Consider the following 25,207-nt stretch of genomic DNA (forward strand, 5'->3'; position numbering starts at 1 on the left):
TTGAATGCCCATTATAACAGAACCCAAATAATTAGTAACAGAACCACAATTCCTGGAGGGCTCAGTAAACAGAAATACAAAGACCTAACCTGAACTCCCAGAAAAAGAGGGTAGATGCTGACATTTCTTGCTGGGGTTGGTACTTTCAATCAGAATTGGCCCAATGATTCCTTCCAAGTAAACATAGAAGAAGGCCAAGCAAAATAGAACCAAACAAAAAATAAGTTAGATTTTCCTATCAAGACTTGTTGAACTTTTTGATTCTTTACATGTTTACTTTTAGTGCTTTTAGTGGATATTTGTTGAATGAATAATAAACAAAGCTAAAGTCACTGTTGAGATACAAATTTTGAATAAGGATTGAATGAGATGGCAGTCAGCCCTCGCTGCTGATAAAACTGATACAGTCAGATCACCATCTTTCACTTACTGATTATTTAATGAGATCCTATTATTTGTACAGTGTTATACAAAGAAACATAACAAATTGTCCTTGCTTTCAAGAGATTTGGAAACTAGGGTTCTAAAGGAAATACACACAAGTCAAAAGCTACACAAATTGAAGATATGAACTAAGAGGTGTTCAATATGTAGAACCTGACCAATGGCAAATGTGTGATACAGACACTAACTGTTTTGAGACCTGAGAAAGGAGAGACACTCTAGGAGTTATTGAAGTATGGAGAGAGGAATGCTCACAATGTGTTACTGGATGTTGACTTAAATGGACCAGCTAAGTGGGAGGGTTTTGGTTTGAGGAAATGAGGTTGGGAAAGCTTGTGGAGGCTTCTGAATTGAAGATAAGAAATGAGTTTTCATCTGTTAAGCCACTGAGGTTCAAACTTAATTTCAAATTAGAATTTCCTGAGAAACTTTGAAAATCCTGATATCTAGATCCTATACCCAGAAATTCTGTTTTAATTGGCCTGGGAATTGAGGATTTTTAAAAGTTCGCCTCGTGATTCTAATATGCTTTTAGCCTGAGAAATCTATCAGTCTATAGTGGTTTTCAAATGTAACTAAATATTAGAATCAACTAGCGGAATTTTAAAGACAATACCAAGATGACCCACAGAATGGGAGAAAATACTTACAAATCACATATCTAATAAGGAACTTACTTCAAAAATATGTAAAGAACTCTGACAATTCAACAATAAAAAGACAACTCAGTTAAGTGGGCAAATTACCTGAATAGACATTTCTCTAAAAAGGATATACAAATGGATAATAAGCACATGAAAAAAATGTTCAACATTATTAGTCATTAGAGAAATGCAAATCAAACTACAACAAGATACTACTTGACATACACTGGGATGACTAAAATAAAAAAGATGGACAATAACAAGTGTTGACAAGGATGTGGAGAAATTGGAACCCTCATACATTGCTGGTGTGAATGTAAAATGGTGCAGTTGCTGAAAATAGTTTGTGAGTTCCTCAAAAAGTTAAACATAGAGTTACCATGTGACCCAGCAATTCCACTTCAGGTTGTATCCAAGAGAATTGAAAACACATGTCCACACAAAAACTTGTACACAATTGTTCATAGCAGTATTATTTATAATAGCCCAAAAGTGGAAGCAGCTGATGAATGGAAAACAAAATGTAGTAATATCCATACAATAAAATATGCTTCAGTCATAAAGAGAAATGAAGTTCTGATACATGTTACAACATAAATGAACGTTGAAAACATTATGTTAAGTGAAAGAAGCTAGACAGAAAAGGCCACATATTATATGATTTCATTTATATGAAATATCTAGAATAAGCAAATCCATAGAGACAGAAAATATATTAGCGATTGCCAGGGACTAGAGGGAGGGAGAAATGGGGAGTGCTTGCTGGTAGGTATGGGGCTTCTTTAGTGGGGATAATGAAAATATTCTGGAATCAGATAGTGGTGATCTATTCACAACTTTGTGAATATACTAAAAACCACTGAATTGTACACTTTAAAAGTGTGAACTAAAACAAAATAGAGTGAGCTTTATGGTAATATGAATTATATCTCAATAAAGTTGTTATAAAAAAATTAAAAGAAACAATACAAATATCCTATCCCCCACAGCACAGACCAATTAAATCAGAATTTCTGGAAATGGGACCTGAGGTGTTTTTTTTGTTGTTGTTTGTTTGTTTTTAAAGTTCTTGATGTATAGCCAGCATTGACAACTATATAGGAGATGAAAACCTATTAGTGATTTAATTATATGCAGCCTCCTTTTCCCCAAAACATCTGAGTACATGAATTCAAATCCAGGTTAAATTGTAAATTTCATTTTAGTAGATTCTGATTTTGTCTCTTCAGTATGAGCATGTGCAGTGTTGCTTTAAAAAAAATTGTAAAATGTTTTAAAAAATGTTAAGTAGGTAGATAATTATTAGCGTACTCCCAAATTATAACAAAAAGTAATAAAATCTGAATCAAAGATACAGAATGATTTATTGTTTTAGATAAATTTTGGAGAGTCTTGGTTGCAAAGTTGGTTCTCAATGCTTTTAAGTGGTCTATTTCTCAGATTGTTGTAGTTGACTTGGATTTTAGTCCTAGCTTTGCTCACCATCTTCTCAGTGATTTTAGGCCTCATACAGTCATATATATATATATATATATATATATATATATATATATATATATATGAATATATATATATATATATATATTCATGTACCAGACAATGGGGATATAGTGGGGAAAAAGATACAATAGATGTGTTCTTTTCTCTCATGTAGTTTATGGCCTAGCTTCAGGCACTTTGCTTTAAAAATGAAGAGATTGAGTTAGATGGTTTCCAGATTCTTTGATCATTTACTGGGCTAGCATATAGGTATAAGATGGACTAGAGAGAGAACTCTTGTGGGTTTCTTACATCGTCTGGTATTTAAAGGAACACATAGCAAATATCTTGAGAAGGCTATTCTCAGAATTTGCTGTGGAAGACAAATAAGCTCTTTGGGTTATGTTTTCTCTTACCTCTTTATCCTACTCTTGGAATGGCTAATAAACAAAGTCAAAATGTTTCAAAACATTTTAATTCCTTCACAAAAGCCTGTATCACAACTTAAAAACAAATCTATTTATGTATCTATGTCACATGTTAAAAACCATTTCCAAGTGTACCACTCAGTCAGGAAACTAACACAATTAAGCACGATCAACATCCTAGGAATCTCAGTACAGATTCAAAAATTCCAAATGAGTAACTGTGGTGCTCAATGCCAACAGAAGGTCACTTCTGCCTTCCAAGTGAAACCATGTTCCATCGTTCCATTCAAAGGAAGATGAGTATAATATCAAACCATAAAATTTTAAACTCTTGGTATAATTATTTCCCAAAGAGCTCCTGCATCTTCCTCTGTCAAGAGAAAGCCTTTTCTGGGGATATTTATTTTGTTAATTAATATGTCTTGATTTCAGGAAAAAAATCCTTATACCTTTGTTCTAAGCAAATGATTTTTCCCTCTCCAGATAACAAGATTTTAGTGAAACAGTCGCCCATGCTTGTGGTGAACAACAATGCTGTCAACCTTAGCTGCAAGTATACCTACGATCTCTTCTCCAAGGAGTTCCGGGCATCCCTTTATAAGGGAGTAGATAGTGCTGTGGAAGTTTGTGTTGTGCATGGAAACTACTCCCATCGGCTTCATTTTCAATCAAATACAGGATTCAGCTGTGATGGGAAATTGGACAATGAAACAGTGACATTCTGCCTCCGGAATTTGTATGTTAACCAAACGGATATTTACTTCTGCAAAATAGAGATCATGTATCCTCCTCCTTACATAGACAATGAGAAGAGCAACGGAACTATTATCCATGTGAAAGGTAACAAGCAGCTCTAGTAGCGTACCACTCTAAAATAATGGTTTTCAACTGTAGTCTTGAAAACTAGGTCATGATCAGTGTGTGTGTGTGGGGGGGAGGGGGGGGAGTTGGATAAATTCCAAAGAGGATAGACCAAAGAGGAAGTCTACACATTCTAAGCTAGTGATATTTTGCATATTTTGATCCTTCTCACATTCTTCCATAATGTTCAGGAGGAAGGAAATGTACTCAAGTGCCATTCCCATGTAATGTAATACACTCTATTCTATTTTTCAGAGAATCATCTTTGTCCAGCTACCCAGTTGCCCGACTCATCTAAGCCATTTTTGGCACTGGTGGTGGTTATTGGAGTCTTGGCTTTCTATAGCGTGGTAGTAACAGTGGCTCTTTCTACTTGCTGGGTAAGAGAAATGGCAGTGCTTTTATTTAACTTTTCTACTGCACATGTGATCTGATCATATTCAAGAAAGTTACCTGTGTGGTTTGTCATGTATTTAACATGTGATTATCATTATTTTCTTTTTCCTTTCTAGGTTTAAGTAGGTTCTTTTTTTAGCCTGTCCAACTTTACCTGAGATAAAAATCTGATGAAAGTTCTATTTTCCAGAAGGCACCAGTTGCATGGCAAGGAAGAATAAGAAGCTAAATGGTTAAATTAGGGTAGTTCCCTTTCTTCTCCCCATTTTGCAAAATCATTATAACATATAAAATAGTTTTGATGTATACATATGTTTAAAAATCTAAGCGACTTGGAAATCTAGGCAACTGAAGTCAATGAACAACTTTGGTTCAGGGTCAAAAATCATGAGAAATTTGGCTACTGAAATTATGCATTCAAACCTAGCAAAGAAACTAGGTCTGTCTATCTGAGTCATATTTTTATCTCCTCTGAAGCAGCTGAATTTAGTGAGGCCAAGTATGGCGTTGTCATTACGAAACTATAATAAGAATTAGAATTTTCTGAGCTCTCATCACTGAATTGGAGTTTACCAACTTTTGCAAATGTTCATGCAATAAACTTGGTATATTTTTCTTTTCCTTCTTCAATGTTGAATTTTTGGCCAAGGCTTGAACATATCTTGGTGACCCAAGGCTCTTTCCTTTACTCAGCAATGTATTCTTAAATACACATTGGGGTACAGAATACCTCATGTATTGATCCCATTTTTTGTCTTTGAATTTTTTTCTAAAAGTTAGATGCATGTTTGAGTCATTCCTTCAACAAGAAATGTATGCTCCTCAAGGATAAAGGACTATTTCTCTTTATATTCAACATCCATCTGGTGTTAAGTACATTTAATGCTTAATGGATGCTTATTGAATAAATTCATAACCTCCATAGAGGACAAACTATGGACTTAAGTGAACATGAATGAAGTAGCTGCCTAGCGCTCATCTTTAAGGCATACATTTAACTAATCCATACATGGGTCAGTGATTTCCGGAAGCCATCCTATTTATTGTAGTCTTGGTGCTAAGAAGGGGTGGGCAGTCCTGGGTTTACAGTCATGCCAATGATAGATCCAATCTGGGATCCTTTTAAACTCTTGTTGGCCTATGGCCAAAGTTTGCTTCTCCCTTTTCAGAAGACCTTAAGGTCTTCTGACCATAAGGACATTGGTCATGCTGCCTATTGCCTAATCTTTCCCTTCTGCAGGGTAAGGAACAAAGTGGCTCCTTGTTCCTGGAAATTCTTTATGCTGGATATCATCTTGAGAATTTGCCTGCTTTGCCTTTTTCAAATTGTCCAAACCCGATGGGGCCTTTTGTGTAGTGAAATACTGCCTAAGTTCTTCCTCTAATGTTAGCTTCCTCTAATGTCCTTCATCTTTCTGGATGTTGGTGTCTTCATCCAAAGTACCTGCCAGCTCTGAACGACTGTGGTGTTTACCAATGATTTTAGAATTTAGAATCTTAGTTCTTGTTTTCTTCCTGATCCCATCAGGAATCTCAACTTAATTTAAAAACCAGGTGCAGTGGCTTTTTGGATACTCATCTGGGACAGGTGCTTCCCTGTAATCTGCTGACCTAGGTCAATATAATTTAGTAGCTTTGCAGGCAGTACTTTGGGGAACTGCTTTAACTTTCAGTGGCCAGAAGGGTACAGCTCATCATTTAAAACTTATTGTAAATATGCATTAGAATATCAGTCACTTTAATCAGGCACTAATTTGCAAGTGACTCAAATCATCCAAAGGGACAAAAGTAGCTTCTGATTTTCAAGAAGTTTTAATAGTTTACTTTCAACTGAGAAATAACATAGGCACTATGGGTTTTTCTTTGGCAGTACTACTAATTCCTACTGAGGTTCATCTTGCTTTGTCTTAGAAAACTTATTTTGGTTTTATTCTCACACATTCCCCATAAATTGGGAAGTCCCAGTGCTTGGCATATCTTATCATCTGTGGCTTCTTGTAGTCAATTTTGTTACCCAATAGCTACCCTTTATTTGCATCTCAACCCTAGGTCTTTGTACTCTCTAACAAAAAGGGTGTGCAATAAATATATACCTCTATAAATAAATATGTATATCTATACATATCTAGACTAACATAGCATTTTTACCCTGGGTTCATCTTTTCCTCCTGCTGTTACTATTTAAGGAACCACTACCTTGCTGAGTTAGACAGTCAGTCCTTAGGGATCCCTACCCTTTAGCCATTTCCTGGGTACTTTTCTGGGATCCTATTTTGGGCTGATCTGCACTGTGTCTTGGTGTAGGTTGCTGTTTTCCGGAACTTCCTGAAGGCTTGTGATATGCTACAATAGGCAGTTCTAGGCTGAGGAGGTTTCTGGGAGCAGCTGTAGATTCTATCTCAGTTCTTGACCTATTGCTGACATTTGAATAAATAAAGCACTCCCCTCTGCCAAGTGCCACAGACCTGCACCTGTTACTCTCACTCAATCTTCCATTCACTCAGTTGAGCTGGTAAGCCTGTTCCCTTTCTTAGTCTACAGGAGCCTTTTAAAAACCATTGTCTTCTCCATTATAAATCACAATGTGGGAAACGTGGATAGTGTATGTTCAGGTAGTATCTGCCTTTAAATCCAATGGGCTCTTGAAGACCCTGTCGATAAGTCAATTGCCTTATGTAGGCATTGCGTTTTGCTGCTGCTCCTAGGAAACAAGTGGGTAAGGGCTGTGATAAAGGGAAGGGCAAAGGAGGATTGGTCCAGAAATCACACATCTTTAGCTGGTATTGAATAGTGAAGGGGCAGAGTAGACGACCCAGTCACACAGACACATGAGGTGAGTGCTCTGCAAACATGTATGCATGTATCATTTACATCCCACTGCTGAGTTTAGAGTTAGGGTGATGATGACTAAATCCACTATCTGATAACAGTGTGAGGGGAAGCTTTGGAGCTGATTCCAGCAGAATCTTTCATAGTCTTTGTGTGCACTCTGGAGAACTCCAGAATCAAGACATCTTCATTATTGGGCCCTATCTACCAGCTATAGTTTTATTTGGGTGTCCAGAGGCAAAGACTGTCACTTGGGAATCTGGCAAGGGGAGTCTTCAGGGTTGGAATAAATATGAAAATGCTTCCCATGGTATTATCAGCAGCCTTCCACATTTATTTAGGGGCAGACATTTCCATGTCCTTACTCTTGCTCTGCCAAAACCCTGTGCCCAAGATAACTCTAGTCTTTCATTTATAGAAAAGATATAGAGCCAAGATGTTTGAAGAGCAACTTTATTCACCTGCTTGGTTTCTATGACTGCCTCTCTCCGAATGAATTCCCCAATTATGTGTGTGTCATGCTAGCCTCTTCTTAGCTCTAGCTAGATAAGCAACCGATCATCTCAAATCCCTATTGGCCAAAGCTGAATTTATAATTTCTTTCAAATCTACTTCTTTTACTGTCTTGTCTCATATCTATGGATAGAACATCATCCTTCTAGTCACCCAGGCTCAAGTCATCAGCTATTGTTGGGTATGAGCAAGGAGGAGTCAAGCAGTCTAACAATATTCATTCTAATTTGGTGATACATTTTGTATCTACTGCTTCCATTCCATTCCATTCTTTCTCATGATCAGACTCTGGATTAGGATTTCTTAGTCTTGGCATTACTGATATTTTGGTTGGATGGTTCTTTGTTACTGGGGGCTGCCCTGTGCATCGTAGGATATTTAGCAGCATCTCTGGTCTCTACCCACTAGAAGCCAGTAGCATTGTTTCCAGTTGTGACAACCTATAATATCTTCAGACATTGTCAAATGTTCCTTGGGATAGGGGATAAGAGGGGTCAAGGATGAGGCTTAGTAGGTCTGGCTTGGGCAACTGCATATATATAGTGTCACTCACTGAGATGAGAAACACTGTGAGAGGACCAGATTTCAGGGGAGGATCCTGAGTTTTTGTTTTGCATATGCTGAGTTTAAAATGACTTTGAAGTCTAGTCCAGAGATATAAATTGGATGAATAGGTAATAAATGAAGCTGTGAATGTTGATAAGATTGTTTAGGGAGAGAATATAGTGAGTAGAGGAGAAGGCCTAGGACCAAGCTGTGAGGAACTCTAACACTGAGTAGCTAGTTAGAGAAGGATGAGCTTGCAAAGGAGGCAGGAAAGAGTCGCCAGAGAGGCAGGATGAAAACTTGGATGGTACCATCTCATAGAAGGCAACGTGGAAGAGCGTTTCAAAAAGGAGAGAGTACTCAATAAAAAGCTGCTGAGAGTTCAAGAAGATGAGGACTGAAAACATGTTAGTCGTATTTAGTAATGTGGAGGTTAGTGTTTTTCCAACCGTTCTTCGACACTTACTCATGCCCCTTTGACAAGGAAGATGTGAAGCGCTTAGGTAGGAGCGCATGGAAACAAGGCCAGGGCTGAAGTCATTTGCTTACTTATTTATTCAGGTGTTCATATCAGTCATGCCCAAGGTATCTACTTATACGCTCAGCCTATGTGCCTTAAAACGGGCATTTCTTTTTTCATAATAGAGAATTCTGAACTCAGAAATCAGGATGGTTTTCTCTTTTTAGAATTTGTATGGGTCTTTTATCAAATGTGTAAATTTTACCACCTTGATCCAGAAAAGGTGCTCCTAAATCCTAATCAAAACTTTGCTGAGATCCATGGGGCATACCTCTTGCTCCAGGTTAAATATTGCCCTATGTACCTCACCCCTGGTGGAAATTCATACAGAAGGAACTGAGCCTGAGGTATAAAGATGAGTGACTCTATGGGCTTTATAGAAATGTAATACATATAAAGGAATAGGAATATAACTAGTTGCCTAGAACTATAACTTCCCATTGATTTGGACTCCACTGCTATGAATTTATGATTACTCCAGACACTGAAGAGCTGAAGGTCCTCTTTGGTTAATTATGGGGAAAAGGCTTGTTAAGCAAATAACCAATGTCAGAAGGCTGCAGTGGGGGATATTTTACCTTTTCAAAGGAGGAAGGGCCTTTAAGAGTATTTATATATCAACGGCAGACAGGTTAGTTAGATATGTTTTTGAAATTCAGGTCGAATGGCTCCACCGAGAGTAAAATGGGTGCATGTCTCTAAAATCCTTTCTTTGATTCAGATTTTTCGTGTTGATTTAGAAGAGTCCAAAGTTGTTAGACTTGATTAGTCATGATCCAAGTCCAAGATGCTCAATGAATTCTCATGTGCGTTCAGCTTCATTTGATAGGGCCTGGTCTGAATAGTTGCCCCCAGAGTCTTAGAACTCTTCCCACGACATCTCCCTCCACGCCCCTGGCCCTTTCACACTGACACTGCTCTTTTCTGTAGATGAAGAATAAGAGGAACCGTGTCCTTCAGAGTGACTACATGAACATGACCCCCCGGAGGCCAGGGCTCACGCGCAAGCACTACCAGCCCTATGCCCCAGCTCGCGACTTTGCAGCCTACCGCTCCTGACACGGACACCTATCCAGATGCCAGCCGGCTGGCACCACTTCACCTGCTCAACACCACTGCTCTGGATAGGAGAAGGACCACCTCGTCCTCAGCCAGCCACCTCAGGCCCCTGCGAGGCCACCCATGCCAATCTTTCTTGAATGGCTAGACCAAATAACATCATTTTGAGACTCTGAAACGAAGTTAACAAATATTACTGTGGCATGCTAAATCTTATAGTGACATGACCAAAATTCACACTTACTATGTATTTATTGACTTGCCTGAGCGGTTAGGATAGGAAAATAAAAAGTGAGTGAATTCTGTTAGCCTTAAAATCTGCTTCCAATTTTACTCCTCTCTCACTCACCTGAACATTGCGGTTAAGTGAAGTGTGATATCGAAGGACTTTTGAAGTGGAGGAGAAATCAGTTAACAAATCATTCCCCTTGGTTAAATGGGGGGTTAGAGTGGCGGGTGGGGGGTGGGTAGAGAGGGGAGGGAGAGTTAGCATTTTTAAAACCATTATAACACTGTCTCTTACTCATGAAACAGCCACTTAGTTTCTATTTAGTGCTGTTTTCCTCTTAGTTTAGAAAGATGTAGACATTGTCTTTGATGAATTCTGGTCATATTTAGTCATTTTGACCAATGGAATACCTTCAAAGCAATGCAAAGCAAACTGATTTGCTTTTCTTACTACCTGTGATAGGAATTCAATGTAGTCTTCATGACATGATTTCAAAAAAAAATAAGGAAGTCTTCCCACACCAAGAAAGAACATATCTGGAAATAAGGTCCCTTGATGTCAAAATTATTTCAGTACTATGAAGGGTTATTTGTGTAGCAGCTCATTCCAGTCAGATCCTATAGGGGGCTTTTCTGTTCTATATATTTCAGATTTGCACATTTGGTCTCTTTATTGTCTGCGTGGAGATCTGAAGTGAGATGCTGAGAGCACATCCATATGAAAAGAGATGATACTGTGAAAAAAGGGATGTTAGCATTCATTAGGGTATGGGGGATGAGCCCCAAGAAACTTCTGAAGGAGGGAGAATGGAAGGGAATGACCGGATTCTTGTCATGTGCCAAGAGGCTGGCCAGCATCGGGTGGAAGTTTTCCAGAAGACGGCAGGCAGGAAAAACCCTGGTGAAAGCTTTCCTTATAGAGACTTCATGGGCTTAGGGCTCAGAGCTCCAGAGCTTTCTGGGCTCAGCTGCCTGTTTACCCTGGAGGTCTATCGACATGGAAAAGTATTTTAGAGTCTGTCTTTTAAGACAGCATCAAAGTTCTCAAGATACCCTGCAAGGCCTGACCCTGGAATGACTATGGACATTATCCTATCTCCCGTGTGGGTCAACTGGAATATGCTTGGGGACCTTGAAGGATGGCTCTACTGCTGCCTTTACAATTGTTCACTTCTTCCATTTATTCAGATGTTACAGGAGCCTAGGGTTTAGAGGCAGACAGACCCAGTTCTATTCCGATTGCTGGTTGCCTTCAGGCAAGTCACTGCCTTTCTAAGCCTCTGAATCTTTGACTATAAAATGGAGATAATGATTACAATTGTCTGTCCCTAATACTATAATCTACCTGAGGATGTGGTCCAAGAGTATCTTTTTTTCTGCTTGGCACTTAGTATTCTGACATGTATTGTTAGCTATAATTATTATTGCCAGATAGATACATTATATATAAAAATTAAACTGTGCCATGACCTGAGAAGGGAGAGAACATTTAACACAAATGTAAACTCACTACCCAGGGATGAGGTGCTATAAAATTTGAGAGCCTCTGAATTTCCACCATCTTTCTGTTTCAGACTATTTTAGTGTGTAATGAAATGTACAGCATTCCACCTCCTACTTTTATGTGCATAAAGAGATCTTTATTATTATTATTATTTTGTAATGTGAAGAGGGATAAGAATACTATGATTCCAGACAGAAAATATTGTATTTTGCTTGATTTTTAAGTGGGCTTCTACTCCATACTTTTCATTAATCCAATGAAGGCCAAACCCAGCAGTGTTTGAGTGATGAAGAACTGTTAAATTTATTCTGGCCCATGTGCCACATGCACAGCCTCTTGGCACACAGTTCTTTAATCTAAGTTATCAGATTGGATTTGAAAATGATAGAGCTGGAGAATTTTTAGAAAAGGCAATGACAGTAAATAAATAAATAAAAATGGAAAGATTTGATCTTTGGTAATAAATGGTTTTATTTTCTGATGGGAAAAATAGGTTTACTAAAGATGAATCACACTTTAGAGTTTTCTTACTCACTTTGAACAGAACCACAGTAGAAATGTTAATAGGGAAGTCCTTTTTCACTATTAGTATGAACCAAGAAATGGTTTAAAAACAGTGGTTGGAGTCATGTCTTTACAGTTTCAGGTATGGTAATTATGAAGAAAACAATGTTATTTGCTGCTATTGTTCTAAGAGTTTTAGACTTAATAGTATTTCTGTAAGTTTTTATCGTGAACTCACTTATTTTGGGCTGAGCATGCTAATTTAAAGAGACCAAGTGTACATTATGTTCTGTGTATTTGGTGATAAAATTACTGAGCTACCATGTGCCTGTTTTTCAATTTGTGTTTTAATATTTTCTTTTCAGAGCAGATATGCTTCACTTTGGCAATGAAAGTGGAGAAAACTTGCTATTTAAAAATGGTATGGGATAAATTCTTTTTATAAATCTCTAGTTTTAGCTTTTGAAAAATATCCAGACTTTCAAATATTAGTTTCACTTCAAGCAAGGTATACTTCTAGTTTTTTTGCTTGGCTTTAGTCACAATTTCTTATTTAAAAAAAAGATTTACATCTCTGAGATGTCAGGCTAGGCTTACCTGTGCATTCTGTGTGATGCAAATGCTCTGTGAGGGAGTTCAAATTTCAGCCCTAACCCTCTCAGTCCCTTAGGTTAACTAACTGAGCCACTAGTTCTCATGGCTAATTTAATGGGGATGTGGATGGTTAAATAGATGTCAGATCCCTCATCCTAGCCTTTTGCTCTGCCAGATAGGAAAGGCACCAGGCCTGGGAACCAACTCCAAAAGTGTTAAATTCAAATACATGCAAAGGTTGAAGTTGGTAGCAATAACGGAGCTAGAGCCAGGGTCATCACTGCTATAAACCTGTTATTAACCCAGGTCGAGGACAGTGGCAAGGATTCTCTCAAGACTTGGGCTGAGTGAGTCCTTGGAATCTGCAAGGGCATTTCAGGCTCAGGAAATCTCTCTCTCTTATAGGTACTCATATATGCATACTTTTTGGCAGATTTCTCCATAAACATCACAGGCGTGTTCCCACTTCAGGACATTTACATGTACTTTTTTTTTTTTTTTTGGTCTAGAATCTTCTTCCCCAGATATCTACCTGGCTTGCTCCCTCATTTCCTTCAGGTCTCTGCTCTAGTGTCACCTTCTATCCTAGTTAAATCCCCCCAACCCTGCCTGCTTTCCTTGTTTGTTTTTCCTTCATAGCATTTCACCATCCCCTACACTAGAGTTTTTACTTATTTATTCATTGTTTGTTTCCCCAAACTAGAATGTAAGCTCCATGAGAGACAGAACTTTGTCTGCTTTGTTTATTGCCATGTCTCCATTGACTAGAACAGTGCCTGGCACGCAATAAATATTTATTGACTGAATGAATGAATCTCACATGCCCTTATGAATTAGTAGTCAGTTTAAATGTACCAATCACACTCTGAGAAGAAGAAAGCCAGTTCTGTTTTCCAATTTCCTATAATAAGTTTAAAAATCCATTTTTTAAGTCAAACATATACATAGCCAAATCTTGTGAAAGAAAACCTGATGGATGTAAGTTAATTTACATTTTAATTTTTTGCAATGAGGAAAACCAGTACTATTAGAACGAATCATCTTAAAAAGTCACACTAAATAAATTACAATAGAGTTAAGTTGATTTCCCATCAGAGTTCCCAAGTGCCCTCTTAATGGAGTATTAACTATGTTTTAAACATGCTTTTGGCTTAAGACTTATGAAAATGTTGCCTTTGTAGTTAAAACCCCATACTGCTACTGAACTGCTGCTGTTTTCTATGGAGAGATTTTGTGCCAACTAATACTGTAAATGCCTTGCCTGGCTGTGATTCAAAAAGAACTCAAAGACAGGAAAAGCTGAAGACAGACAATTTCAGCTTCTTCACCTGTCATGCTCATGTCCTAACTGAACACTAAAGGCTTGCAATAGTTTAAAAATAAAAGGAAAACAACAAACTAAATTTTGGCACTTGGAGCAAATTGAAAATTTAAATCAGACATATTAATCATCACACACACACACACACACACAAACACACAGAGTTATCATCTTGTAGGTAGGGGGAAGGTCTGATAATTCACCATTTACTTCATTGTAATTTGTGCTTTGAGGGTGGCCTGAAGTCAAACAGGTATGCAAATAACTTATCTCCATATTTTTTTCTTTGTTGAAATAGAGCTCATTAAACTTAATACAGCTAACTAAAACTTGAAATAGATGAGCCTACATGTCTCCTAAGAAAGACTGAACTCAGCTAATCACTCACGAGTTCAATAGGATAGATCTGAACAACTGGAAAGGGATAAGATTGGCAAAAATCAGCCACTAAAGAAATCTTCTCAGTAAGCACTTCTTTATTGGGCAAAGAAAAACAATGTAACCTATTTCTGTAAAAAGGTTCTAGAAACTCAAGTTCAAAATGAAATGAAATGCAAACTACATGACTTCACCTAACACTTCCTAATATGTTCTAGCTACATAATTATGTGACTAGTATAATTGCCCGATTTCACTTTTTTTCTCTACTCTGATAAAATAGATTGATCACTTTTAAAGCAGTACCATTTCTCCTCTCTTATCTCGTGTGGAACAGAGATTATGGATGAGTGAGAAAAATCAAAGAAACTTCTGGATCCATCATGATGCGGGCTTCGATCACAACACTAGGCAGCAGCAAATGGGATGGTCTGGGAACCATACCAGACATAGTTTGGTAACTTATCTGTTTCTCCAAAACTAAGAGGCACTGCCTAACTCTTGACTTTTCAACAGTGATGCTCAGAAGAAGTTTGGTTCTTCAGGAAAGAACTGAGTGGGTGGACCAACTTTCTCTGATTTGGTATCCCAAAAGAAGGTGTACTTTCCCTCTGAAGACTCATAGGCTCTCAGCACTTAGCAACCCAGGCCGCTTTCTCAGTGTGCCTTCTCTTCATTTCAGTGTGTGGACACTAGGCCCCACACTTGAAAAATGCTTGGGATGAAATATGGGTGATCCAACAATATTTCATCTTTTCCAAGCTGACCTCATTATTGAAGCCAGTCTAAAGGCCAGAATGTATGTTTCTCAAGCCCTGTCCTATTTACCTGCTTCAATTCTGTGAAGATTTTGGAGTGCTGGGAATTTGAGGGGACAAAAAGTTGCAGAAAGGTGAATTTATCTTAGAGTAGGGGTGGATTGGATTCTACTTACACTTCACCTGGCAGAGCTAGCTCAATGGCAGATTTAAACACTCCTCTGGCTCCAAAGAAAAAATTGTGAGAGCTAGGCAGAAATGTCAGTTGAGACAGAAGAGCAGCAAACAGCTTTGTTTTCCTGTAGTTGTGGTTTTACATGGTGATGATGACACACGAAGATGAAAACGTACGGCATGAACTCCAGTTGTTATCTGAGTGAGCATCTCTGCCAACCCTGAAGGATATGTGTGGGTGTCACCTGCAAGCAGAGAGAGAGAGAAAGAGAGAGAGAGGAAGAAAAAAAGAGGCCGTTTCGGAAAGAAGAGCCAGTTAATCAAAGATCAACAGTGACAAGTGGCGCTGTTTATTTCATGAGCTTTACATTTGATTTCCTTCCTCTTGCTAACCTCTAACTCTGAATTTAGTCTCTGGACTAAATATATCAGTGTTTGGTGGCTGAGGAAGGGGGGCTGAGAAAAGATGGGCTTGAATGGGATCATGCCAGTTACTATAGTTATTTAGTCATTTCTTTAGTCTCCTGGGCACACACTTAGCATTTGGTGTGGTAGCTTCTCAAGTGTGGAGTTTTGCTAACTTTTGGGAACCCACGACATATTACCCACGGGTAGACAAACTTGAGGTTGTTGTTGGGAATGCTCTTTTACTTCCAACCCTGTGCAACTCTTATTTCAGTTGTTTTATATTTCTTCCTCCTCTCTTCCTCTTCATTCATTCAAACACTATTTAATGAGAACCAGCCCAGCTGTAAGAAGTGGGCTAGGTACTGGGAATGTGGCAGAGAGTAACATGAACGTTATTATCTCCATACTTACCACATGTGGAGGGTAGACTTGGTATATCTCCCCCTTGCCCTGTTTTTAATACCCTGCTCCTCTTAGTCTTAATTATGGGCTTAGGCCTTAGTGTGCTTCTCTGATAGCCTTTGCCTGAAATTCATTTCTTTGAGATGTTCTTGTTTAACATCTCTAATGTGTTCAGTGTATTAGGTCAGGGACCAACAAGTTTTTTGCTGGAAAGGGCCAGATAGTAAATATTTTAGGCTTTGTGACCATATGGTCTCTGGAAGCTGGGCAACTCCGCCATTGTAGTTAGTAGAAGCAGCCATAGACAATATGCAAACAAATGAGCATAGCTGTGTTCCAATAAGCCTTTACTTGTAGACATTGATATTTTAATTTCATACAATTTTCACATCACACAGTATTAGTATTCCTTTGATTCCCCTACCCTCCCCCCACCCCGCTGCCACCACGAGCATTTACATAGTTAAAATCCATTCTTAGCTCGTGGGCTATTCAAAGGCTGGCAGAGGGCTGGATTTGGCCTGCAGGCTGCACTTTGCTGACTCCTGACTTAGACCCAAGGCCACAGTTTTAGCTACAAGGTTGTCTTGGAGTTCTAGCCACCATCTACATTTTTAAGAATGGAAGGAATCATTTTGGATGTGTGTAAAGGCTTATTGGGGGTGGTGAATATTAAGTTTCTGTCTGAAAGGAGGACACAGATCAATGAAGAAGAAGGAAGAAGAAACTTCATCTGAGAGAAAGTAATTTTAGGCAGAAGCAGCAGGAAATTATGAGCAAAGAAGAGGAGAAGATGTTTCAAGACAATAGAGTCCCCTCTGCATTATTGCTAAAAGCTAAAAATCTTGGGGATAATGGCTATTTTTCTCTTAGGTCCTGTTTGCCCTCTCTCCTCTTTTCTAGGCATCAAATCCATTTAATATTCAAGGAAACAAAGTAAATTTCGTGTCACAGAAGGCAGGAGACAAAACATGGCCTGTGTCTTCTATAACGAACAGGATGCTTTCCCTGTGGAGTCTTCCCCACACAGCACACTCAACTCCAACTGGGGCAGATGAGGCGAGATCAGGGACAGCTGTCTCAGAATTGGCCTCCTTCTTTCTATCTATCTCACTCTTTCAATCTGCACTTGGCTGCTGTTTTATGGGTGACCAAAAATGAACCCATCTCACCCCCAGTCTAAACTAAGGCTCAGCATTTCATAGGTAACTGGTAAAGTCAGTTCTACTCAGAAAGTCACTGAGCAGACACTTTCCATTCCTTCACCTCTATTCCCCACTCCTGTCTACAGCTGCTGGTTACACCCAAGGTACAAATAGTCTCTGGAATCAGCCCAGTATATGTGGGCACTTTGAGCTACACACCCATTCACACCATGTGGGAAATTTAAAAATAGGGCCAAATGTAGCATTTAGCCTGATCTGTCCAGTTAAGATCAGGAAATTGCCTCTAAAAGGTCAGATGATTAATATTATTGTGCCGATGTCTAGGGTATCAGTAATAAAAACAAGATTCTGGCAGAATGGATTTATTCTGACTTTGCACATGGCCTTCAAGTTCTGGGTCTGGGCGAATAGCCTCAGGAATTCCAAGATTTTTCTTTTGCAGCATGCAGAGCCACGGTGTACATTTATGAATGTTATTCCCTAGCCAAGTGAGTAGAGGGAGCTGAAATCCAGTCAGGATCCCCTTATTAAGCTATGTACCTGCAAGAGCTATGTCTACCGGAAACGGTGCCTTTCTTTAATGCCCAACGTATTGGCTATTGAAGCCCTGACAGAATGCTTGCCTTTTTGCCACATGGTTACTGGGCTCTTTATAGAATAAATTAGATGCCCATTTTCAAAACAGGAATTATCTAGGATGAACAAAAGTTAAAATAAAACAACAACAACAAAAGGAATGGTTCTTAATACCATAAAAATGTCTTTTCCGGATCCCTTCTTCAGTCATTTCTTCCCCTCATTTCTTTATACTTTAATTCAGTTGGTCAGTTTTTTGTGACAGACACCTGGTAGGGTTATGTTTTAGAAGTAGTGTGAGAAGAAGCTTTCGGGTTCTCGGATCTCAGAGGAAAAACAAACAAATTTTTGTGACCTGGAGAATACCAGGTTTGGGGTTAGCTCTTGGGATGTCCCTGGAACTTTTCAGTTAATGGCAGTCTATTCTTCTTTCATAGTCACCAGTACATGAGGGGGTAGACTAAGTATCTTCAAGTCTGAGTCCTACAGACGTTGTCACACTCCTTATTATAACTGTCCTAGGATAATTTTCCTAAAACAAACGACCTTGTTTTGGGTTTTCTCTCATCATCATATTCCTAAATTCTATAGATATACATATTTTATATTTGATATTTGTTAATCAGAATTATTTGAATAAATCTACAGTTTTCTATAACTCTTAACTTCAACAACTTATCACAATTGTTTCTGTCACTTTCTCTTAAATAAATAAGGAATTTTGTTTGTAAGTTTAGGTTAGAAATCTTGAAATTTTTGTGGCACTTATGGATTTTTTTCTGTGGATCTAATTTGAAAAGCACTTTCACATTATAGGATGAGAAACTATCACATCATTTTTGAAGTTTGGCATTTTCCAAATAATAAACTTCTCGATGACATAAACTTTACAAAGTGGAGTCTTCCATAGTGAACTATACCTTGAATACGATAGGTGCTCAGAACATCTTAACTAGATGAATAAATGGATGGATGAACAAATTACTCTCTTTCATTTGATAAACATCTGCAAGCTGCTTCGGTCTTTAAAAAAGTACATGAACCAGGTACTATGAAAAGACTTGGGAAAACTGAGGACTACTGATAAAGATTTATCATTTCTTAAATTATTAAAATGTATCCTCTTAATATACGTTTTAAGAAATTGTTTAGACATTCAGAAGCAAAAGCTGTTTATTCTTCCTTGGCAACAAACAGAAGTTTAACTGTGTTCAGGTGTCTACCCTCCACATGCTTCCCAGGCATCCCAGGTTGTGGATAATGATTGATTTAAGCTAGAATAGTGGCCCTAGTCTTTTCGTCCATGGTTGTTTTAGCTATGGACATGTTGACAAAATTCTGACCAATAGCTAAGACAGAATGTTCCGAGGGGACCTCTGGGAAAGTTTCTCCTTGTGGAATCCAGGAAAGTATTTCCTATGGAGATAAACAGTCTCTTTTCTGTTATTGAGTGTTGTGTCTGGAAGTGGCATCTGGAACAGCCAGTAGGGGATCTAGCCTGAGAATAACATGCTGAAGCAGGTAGAGAAGAAAGAGGGAAGGAACCTGAGTCTTGATGATATTGTTGAGCTTCAGATTGTACCAACACTGAAACTGTTCTTCCTTCAACTTCTTGTCATGTGAAAAAATAGTTTTATTATTTAAGCCATTTTGAGTTGGATTTTCTATTGCATGAAGCTTAAAGCCTTCTAATGGGTAACTCCTTCTTCATGTTTATTGATGTGTATAAATACTCATAGATTATATTATTCGGGAATACAAAGAACTTGACCCAATAGTATCTCATCTTATTGACATACTCAACTATTAGTTTTCTATATCTCTGAGTAACTAAATGTTATTATCACATTCAGGACAGCATCCATACCTGATGACATGAAATTTGGGCAACTTGCTTTTTTGAACAAATTGACTATTTTAGGCAGAAGATACAAGGCCCCCACAAGAGATCATTAAGAGTTTCTCCAAAGGGAACGCTGGTGCACTGTTGGTGGGAATGCAGATTTGTGCAGCCACTACGGAAAACAGTTTGGAGGTATCTCAAAAATCTGAAAATGGAACTACCTTATGATCCAGCAATCCCACTCCTAGGTATCTATCCGGAGAAATCCAAAACTCCAATTCAAAAATCTTTATGCACTCCTATGTTTATTGCAGCACTATACACAATAGCCAAGACCTGGAAACAACCGAAATGCCCATCGGTAGATGACTGGATTAAGAAACTGTGGTACATTTATACAACGGAGTATTACACAGCCATAAAGAAGAAAGAAATCTTACCATTTGCAACAACATGGATGGACCTAGAGAACATTATGTTAAATGAAATAAGACAGAGAAAGACAAATACCATATGATCTCACTTTTTTGAGGAATCTAAAGAAAAGAATAAGTGAATGAACTAATCAGAGACAGTTTTGGAAACATGGAGGAAAAACTGAGGGGTGCTAGAGGGGCGGGGGGTGGGGATAAAGGGAAGGTGAGAGGTTTAGAAAATAGTCGGTAACCACAGGATGACCACAGGGTTTTGAAAATTAATTTGGGGAACGTACAGAGGGATAGTGGATGGGGGAGGGGGGTTCACACAGTGTGAGGGATATAAATGATAAACGTCTAAGTTTTGCTTTGTCTTGTGCACCTGAAACTAATAAAATAAATAAATAAATAAATAAATAAATAAATAAATAAATAAATAAATAAATAAAAAATAAATAAAAAAGAGTTTCTCCGTCTCTTCCTTTTATTATATGAATTGACAAGAAGGAGCACTTCCTAGAATGAGCCTGGGGGAATTTATAATCGTATTTTGAATTAAAATATGTATGTAATAAGTGGGAATATTGGCTTTCTTTTTTGCAGTATAAGATAGCACACACCAGTAAATTCTTTCAAGATTCTTCTAGCTGAGTGGTCTCTTTCTACCTCGGTGTTCCTCGATACTATCCTAAACTCCAGGTACCAATAGGAGAGAGAGATCTTAGTAAGTATAAAGCATAACTATTTAAACAACATATTAAAATTAAAATTCATAATATACACATATTTAAAATATAAAGATAAAAATATTACATTGTTGATTTACATCAGTGGCTTAAGAAATATTTTTTAAAGTGGGAGAAGCCTCCTACATTTTTCTTCTAATGAAATCTTATCAGAAGGACAAAATAAGTGTACTGAGCCTGGACCCTCGTTCTTTCAGTCTTAGCTTTTGGCAGTGACTCCTCAGGCAACACTGATCTTTCTTGCGGCTCCTGGGATGAAACACTAACCTCTAGAGTAGTTTTGGGATTTCCCAGAGGAAGATGTGTGTCCTATGAGAAGGAAACATTGAACACAAAATGTGTTCAATCTAGCTATAGAACATGTAGAAGGACAGAAAGAAGTTTAAGACTAGTCCTGACCTCAGAAATTTACCATATGGTTGGAGAAATAACTGGTCATAAAGGCTGTACATACTGAGCTCCAATTAAGTAATATACAACGGAAGTTAGGAGGTGAAAGATTATTGTGGATTGGCATTCCAGATTTGGCTCTGAACTGAAATGAATATACATATACAAACTTGTGTGAAGTAGAACTGCTCTGAGGAAGAGAATTTGCATTTTTAATTTTTAGAAACATTATCAATTTGCTTTGCAAAGAGGTTATACTGATTTACAATCCCATCAGTCATGTATGAGAACCTGTTATCCTATTTATTCTCAATAACACAGTGTTATCAACACTTGATGTTTGCCAGTTTGATAATTTAAAATGGTATCTTATTACTTAGTTAATTTGCCTTTCATTTTTTAATAAGATTCATTATCTTTTTATATGGTTAAGAGCTATTTGTATCTCTTTTTCTGTCTACTCATATTCTTTGACAATTTTTTTTTTCAGTTGTATTGTTGGCTTTTTAATGTAGGATCTCTTTAAGGAAACTAGCCCTTTGTTTATAACTCCTTTCTTTTAGAGATGAGCAGATGTAAGCTTATTGTTTCATTGTTCATTCACCAGCATTTACTAGGTAGACATTCCATGCCAGGCACTGAACTTGGTACAGGAGTTAGATATAACCCCTATACTCAGGAAGCTTCCAGGCTATAGGACATACAGTACTTTTCCCTTTTTTTTTTTTTTTCCTGTCTATTATAGAGCTATGTATAGGGAGATATTGGAGCTCAAAGGTCTTCTATTAATCTGCTAAGATGATTGGGTAATAAAATTAAGACAGATATAATGTTCTGTTTCTTGAACTGGGTGCTGATTACTATTTACTCTGAAAATTCACTGAGCTGTACATATAGGACTTGTGTAGTTTCCTGTATTGTTGTGCTTCCGCAAAAAGTTTTAAACATTTACCATATACTTATGTTATAAAATTTACTTTTCTTGCTCTTATTTTTTTAAATGAATTTTTTTTCCCCCTGAAAAACTCAAACTTCAGAGTCTCAGAGGTTGGTCTCAGGAAACCCAACTTATGATAGTAAAGAACCAGCATCAATCTCCATGCACGTTGTCTAGTCTTACAGATAAATTTTGGAGTCATTTAAATTCTTTAATACTGTAAAATGTTCCAAAATATGTGAAACTGTTGCAAACACTATGCTAATTTGTGAATACCTCTGGAACCACACATTAGAACTCAAGGAGAAGCAAGAAGAAGGATGTTTAGGAGTCATAGGAAATGATATCGTGTTGTATAAGAATCTAATGCATTCATGCTATCTGAGAGGAAGAATTTAAAAGGTTAGTTTTTCTTTTCTTTTGATGAAAAGCTTCTGGCATTCAATCCTCTCCAAACTTGGAAGCGGTGTCTGCATCTGAGATGGGCAGAGGTACAACCTACAACCTCTATGGCATGGTGAGGCAGTCGCCCAGTGTTTTGGGTCGTAGGACAAGAGATGTGGAAGAGCATTTCCAGAAGCCTGATATGCGGGATTCTCAGGACAGCAACATTTTTCCTATTTTAGGTTCATTGAAAAGTTAAGTGAAAAGTACAAAGAACTCCCATGTACCCCCCCTGCTCTCCTGCCCCACACAGCCTTCCCCACCAACACCTCCCACCGGAGTGGCACATTATTACAATCAGTGAGCCGCCCTTGACATCATTACCAACCAAATCCATAGTTCACATTTGGGTTCAGTGTTAGTGTTGTACAGTCCCTTGGTTTTGACAAGTGTACAGTGACATGTATTCATGATTATAATATCATACACAGTAGTTTTACTGCCTGAAAAATTCCCTGTGTTCTACCTACTCATCCTTTCCTACCTCAAACTCCTGGATATTTAATTATTTTTGATTTATAAAAGCTGTTACTTCCTATGGTTCAATGTAAAGAAGAGAAAGTATCACATTTACTCTAAAGGAGAAGTAAAATCTTAAGTCCAAGAATGTGCTCAACAGTGTTCATTGGGTGAGTAAGATGAGGGATGATATTAGCTCTTCGAATTTAGCAACTGGGGCCTTGGCAAGACGAGTTGCAGTGAGATGGTTGGGCTGGAAGTGATGCCCTCGCTGGGAACATTGTGATCAGACAGTGAAGAGCAGACGGTCAAGAGGGTAGAACTTATGGCAAGAAGGTTCCTTGTAAAGAGAAGCCTTTTGGCACCTGAGCTACTTCATTGGTCTGGAAGCTCCTTGATGGTCCTGGAGCTCCAAAGTCTAGCAAACTATGAAGTAAATGGGCCACGGTAGGCTCTCAAATGTTTGTTATTTAGAAAGCAAAAGGAAAACAATAAAGTTTTATTGTTGTTAGAAGGCAAAGATTTAAGCCGTTTAAGGAAAGAGGGAATCAAGTAGAAAGGGAGAAATAAAAGCTGAAGGAATAAGAGAAAATAATAGCTGATGAAATATAAATAGAAAAAAATTGTTGAGCAATGAGGTGGGTGGTATAGTTGGCGAAGGTGAGAGAGTAGAGTGTTGGGGAGAGGCGATCTAGGGTTGGGTAGAGCTGTGAATTTTGGCTTGGAGAGTGACGTTGTTCTTGTGTCACCCATATACATATGTACAGAGTACACTGAGCATTTGTAGAGTGTGGGGAAAGGCTATTTTGACCATCTACTACTCACCTTTTTGCTACACTACGCTCTGAACAGGAATGGACTATGGGGGATGTGTTTTCTGCAAAGCAAGCTCATCTAGTCTTCTCTTGGTGCAAAGCACATAGGATGACTTGATATCAGAGGGGCAAAGACACATCATCAGAGCTTGCACTATATTCCTTTTATGTGTGCACAGAACTGTCGACCCTTTCCTACATGGGGGTCTGTGAGGGTTGTCGCCTACAACTAGAAATAGTGTCTAAAGGTTTGAGTGCTCTATTCTTTCTCCTTCCTCTGTACCCCTGCTCCTAATCTATTATCTACTGGAATGTAAGAAACCATCCCAAACTTAATGGCAGGGTGGAGAAATGATGATTCCTTGTTTCAATTCACACTGCACATTTCCCTCCCATCCACACAGGAAAGGCGGGACAATGAACTCTTGGTAGAATTGGCACTTCCTTCTTACATACCATGATGAAGTAATTATCCTCATCATGTTATAAAACTCGACTTGATATCAGTGTTGACTATATGCATTGGACATCTCTTACGTCTCGCTTCAAATCTTCTCAACTTTGTCTCTTTCTCCTCCCTCTGTCGAGGCAACCAGCTTCATGCATTTTCAACCTGACAGTACCTCATCTCAGATGCCCTCAGGATGCATCCCACCTGCTCTGGGGCTTCTGTGTTGACACTTTAGTGTCAGTTCTTCAGGAGCACACTTACTGCCCACACATGCTTGGTAGAATAGATTATGGCTCCCAATATTTACTCCCTTCCTCTTCCTGTAATAGAATTATACAGTGAAACTCATTGTCAAGTGTGTTTTGTTTTTGTTTTTTAATGCTTCCCAGTAAAAGAGATGGATATTTTATTTTTGTGTCCAGATTTTGGGTTTTGCTTTGGCCAGTGGAATGTGAGTGCATGGGATGCAGGCAGGTGCTTCAAATGTGCTTGTGTGGTTTGACTTGTCCTCATGTGTCTGCCGTTCACCATGAGAGAACACGTACCAGGAAGTATCTGGTCCAAGAGAGACATGTGGAGTAGATTTGAATCCAGCCTACTCACAGCCTGAAGCAGAGCATGGCCAGCTGACTTACAGACCCATGAGTGAGAAAAATAAAATTTTTTGTAAGCCACTGAAATTTTGGAGTTATTTGTTATGCAGTATTGTTGCAGCAATAGTCAGCGAATATACATGTGCAACCTGAAAGTGTAGAATGTCAATGTCCTGTAGAATAAACTTTTAACCAATGGGAATGGCAAGTCAGTTGTTAAATGTTTCCCCCTTCCTACTTCCAGATTGCATACAGTGTCCTATATAGTTCTATAGGATGGAGCAACCAGTCACACATAGTGATGATTAATTTAATAACTCATCCTTGAATTGGCTTCCTCACCTTCCTGTCTTTACGTCCTCTGGCCACTACTCCTGCTTC

At 38.3% G+C, this 25,207-nt stretch overlaps 1 protein-coding gene and 1 long non-coding RNA gene across 4 annotated transcripts in view; one reads left to right on the forward strand and one right to left on the reverse strand.

Moving 5' to 3' along the window:
• Nucleotides 1-20,184, forward strand: part of CD28 (CD28 molecule) — a 45,590-nt gene extending 25,406 nt beyond the window's left edge. For 2 of the 3 annotated variants that reach the window (XM_019726879.3, XM_074340760.2), the window contains 3 exons: nt 3,479-3,835; nt 4,112-4,236; nt 9,591-13,359. In XM_019726879.3, the coding sequence (XP_019582438.1) occupies nt 3,479-3,835; nt 4,112-4,236; nt 9,591-9,719 (611 nt within the window). In that variant the 3' untranslated portion in view covers nt 9,720-13,359. Of the gene's footprint in view, nt 1-3,478; nt 3,836-4,111; nt 4,237-9,590; nt 13,360-19,889 lie in introns of those variants that run through there. The other variant, XM_074340762.2, reaches the window with a different exon arrangement.
• The window catches only part of LOC148754896 (uncharacterized), a 197,547-nt gene that overhangs the window by 34,604 nt on the left and 137,736 nt on the right, over nt 1-25,207 (reverse strand). The gene's annotated exons all lie outside the window — the stretch shown is intronic.

This window comes from Rhinolophus sinicus, chromosome 17 (genome assembly GCF_057876585.1).
Source record: "Rhinolophus sinicus isolate RSI-liver-muscle chromosome 17, RSI-T2T, whole genome shotgun sequence".
Taxonomy (NCBI): Eukaryota; Metazoa; Chordata; class Mammalia; order Chiroptera; family Rhinolophidae; genus Rhinolophus; species Rhinolophus sinicus.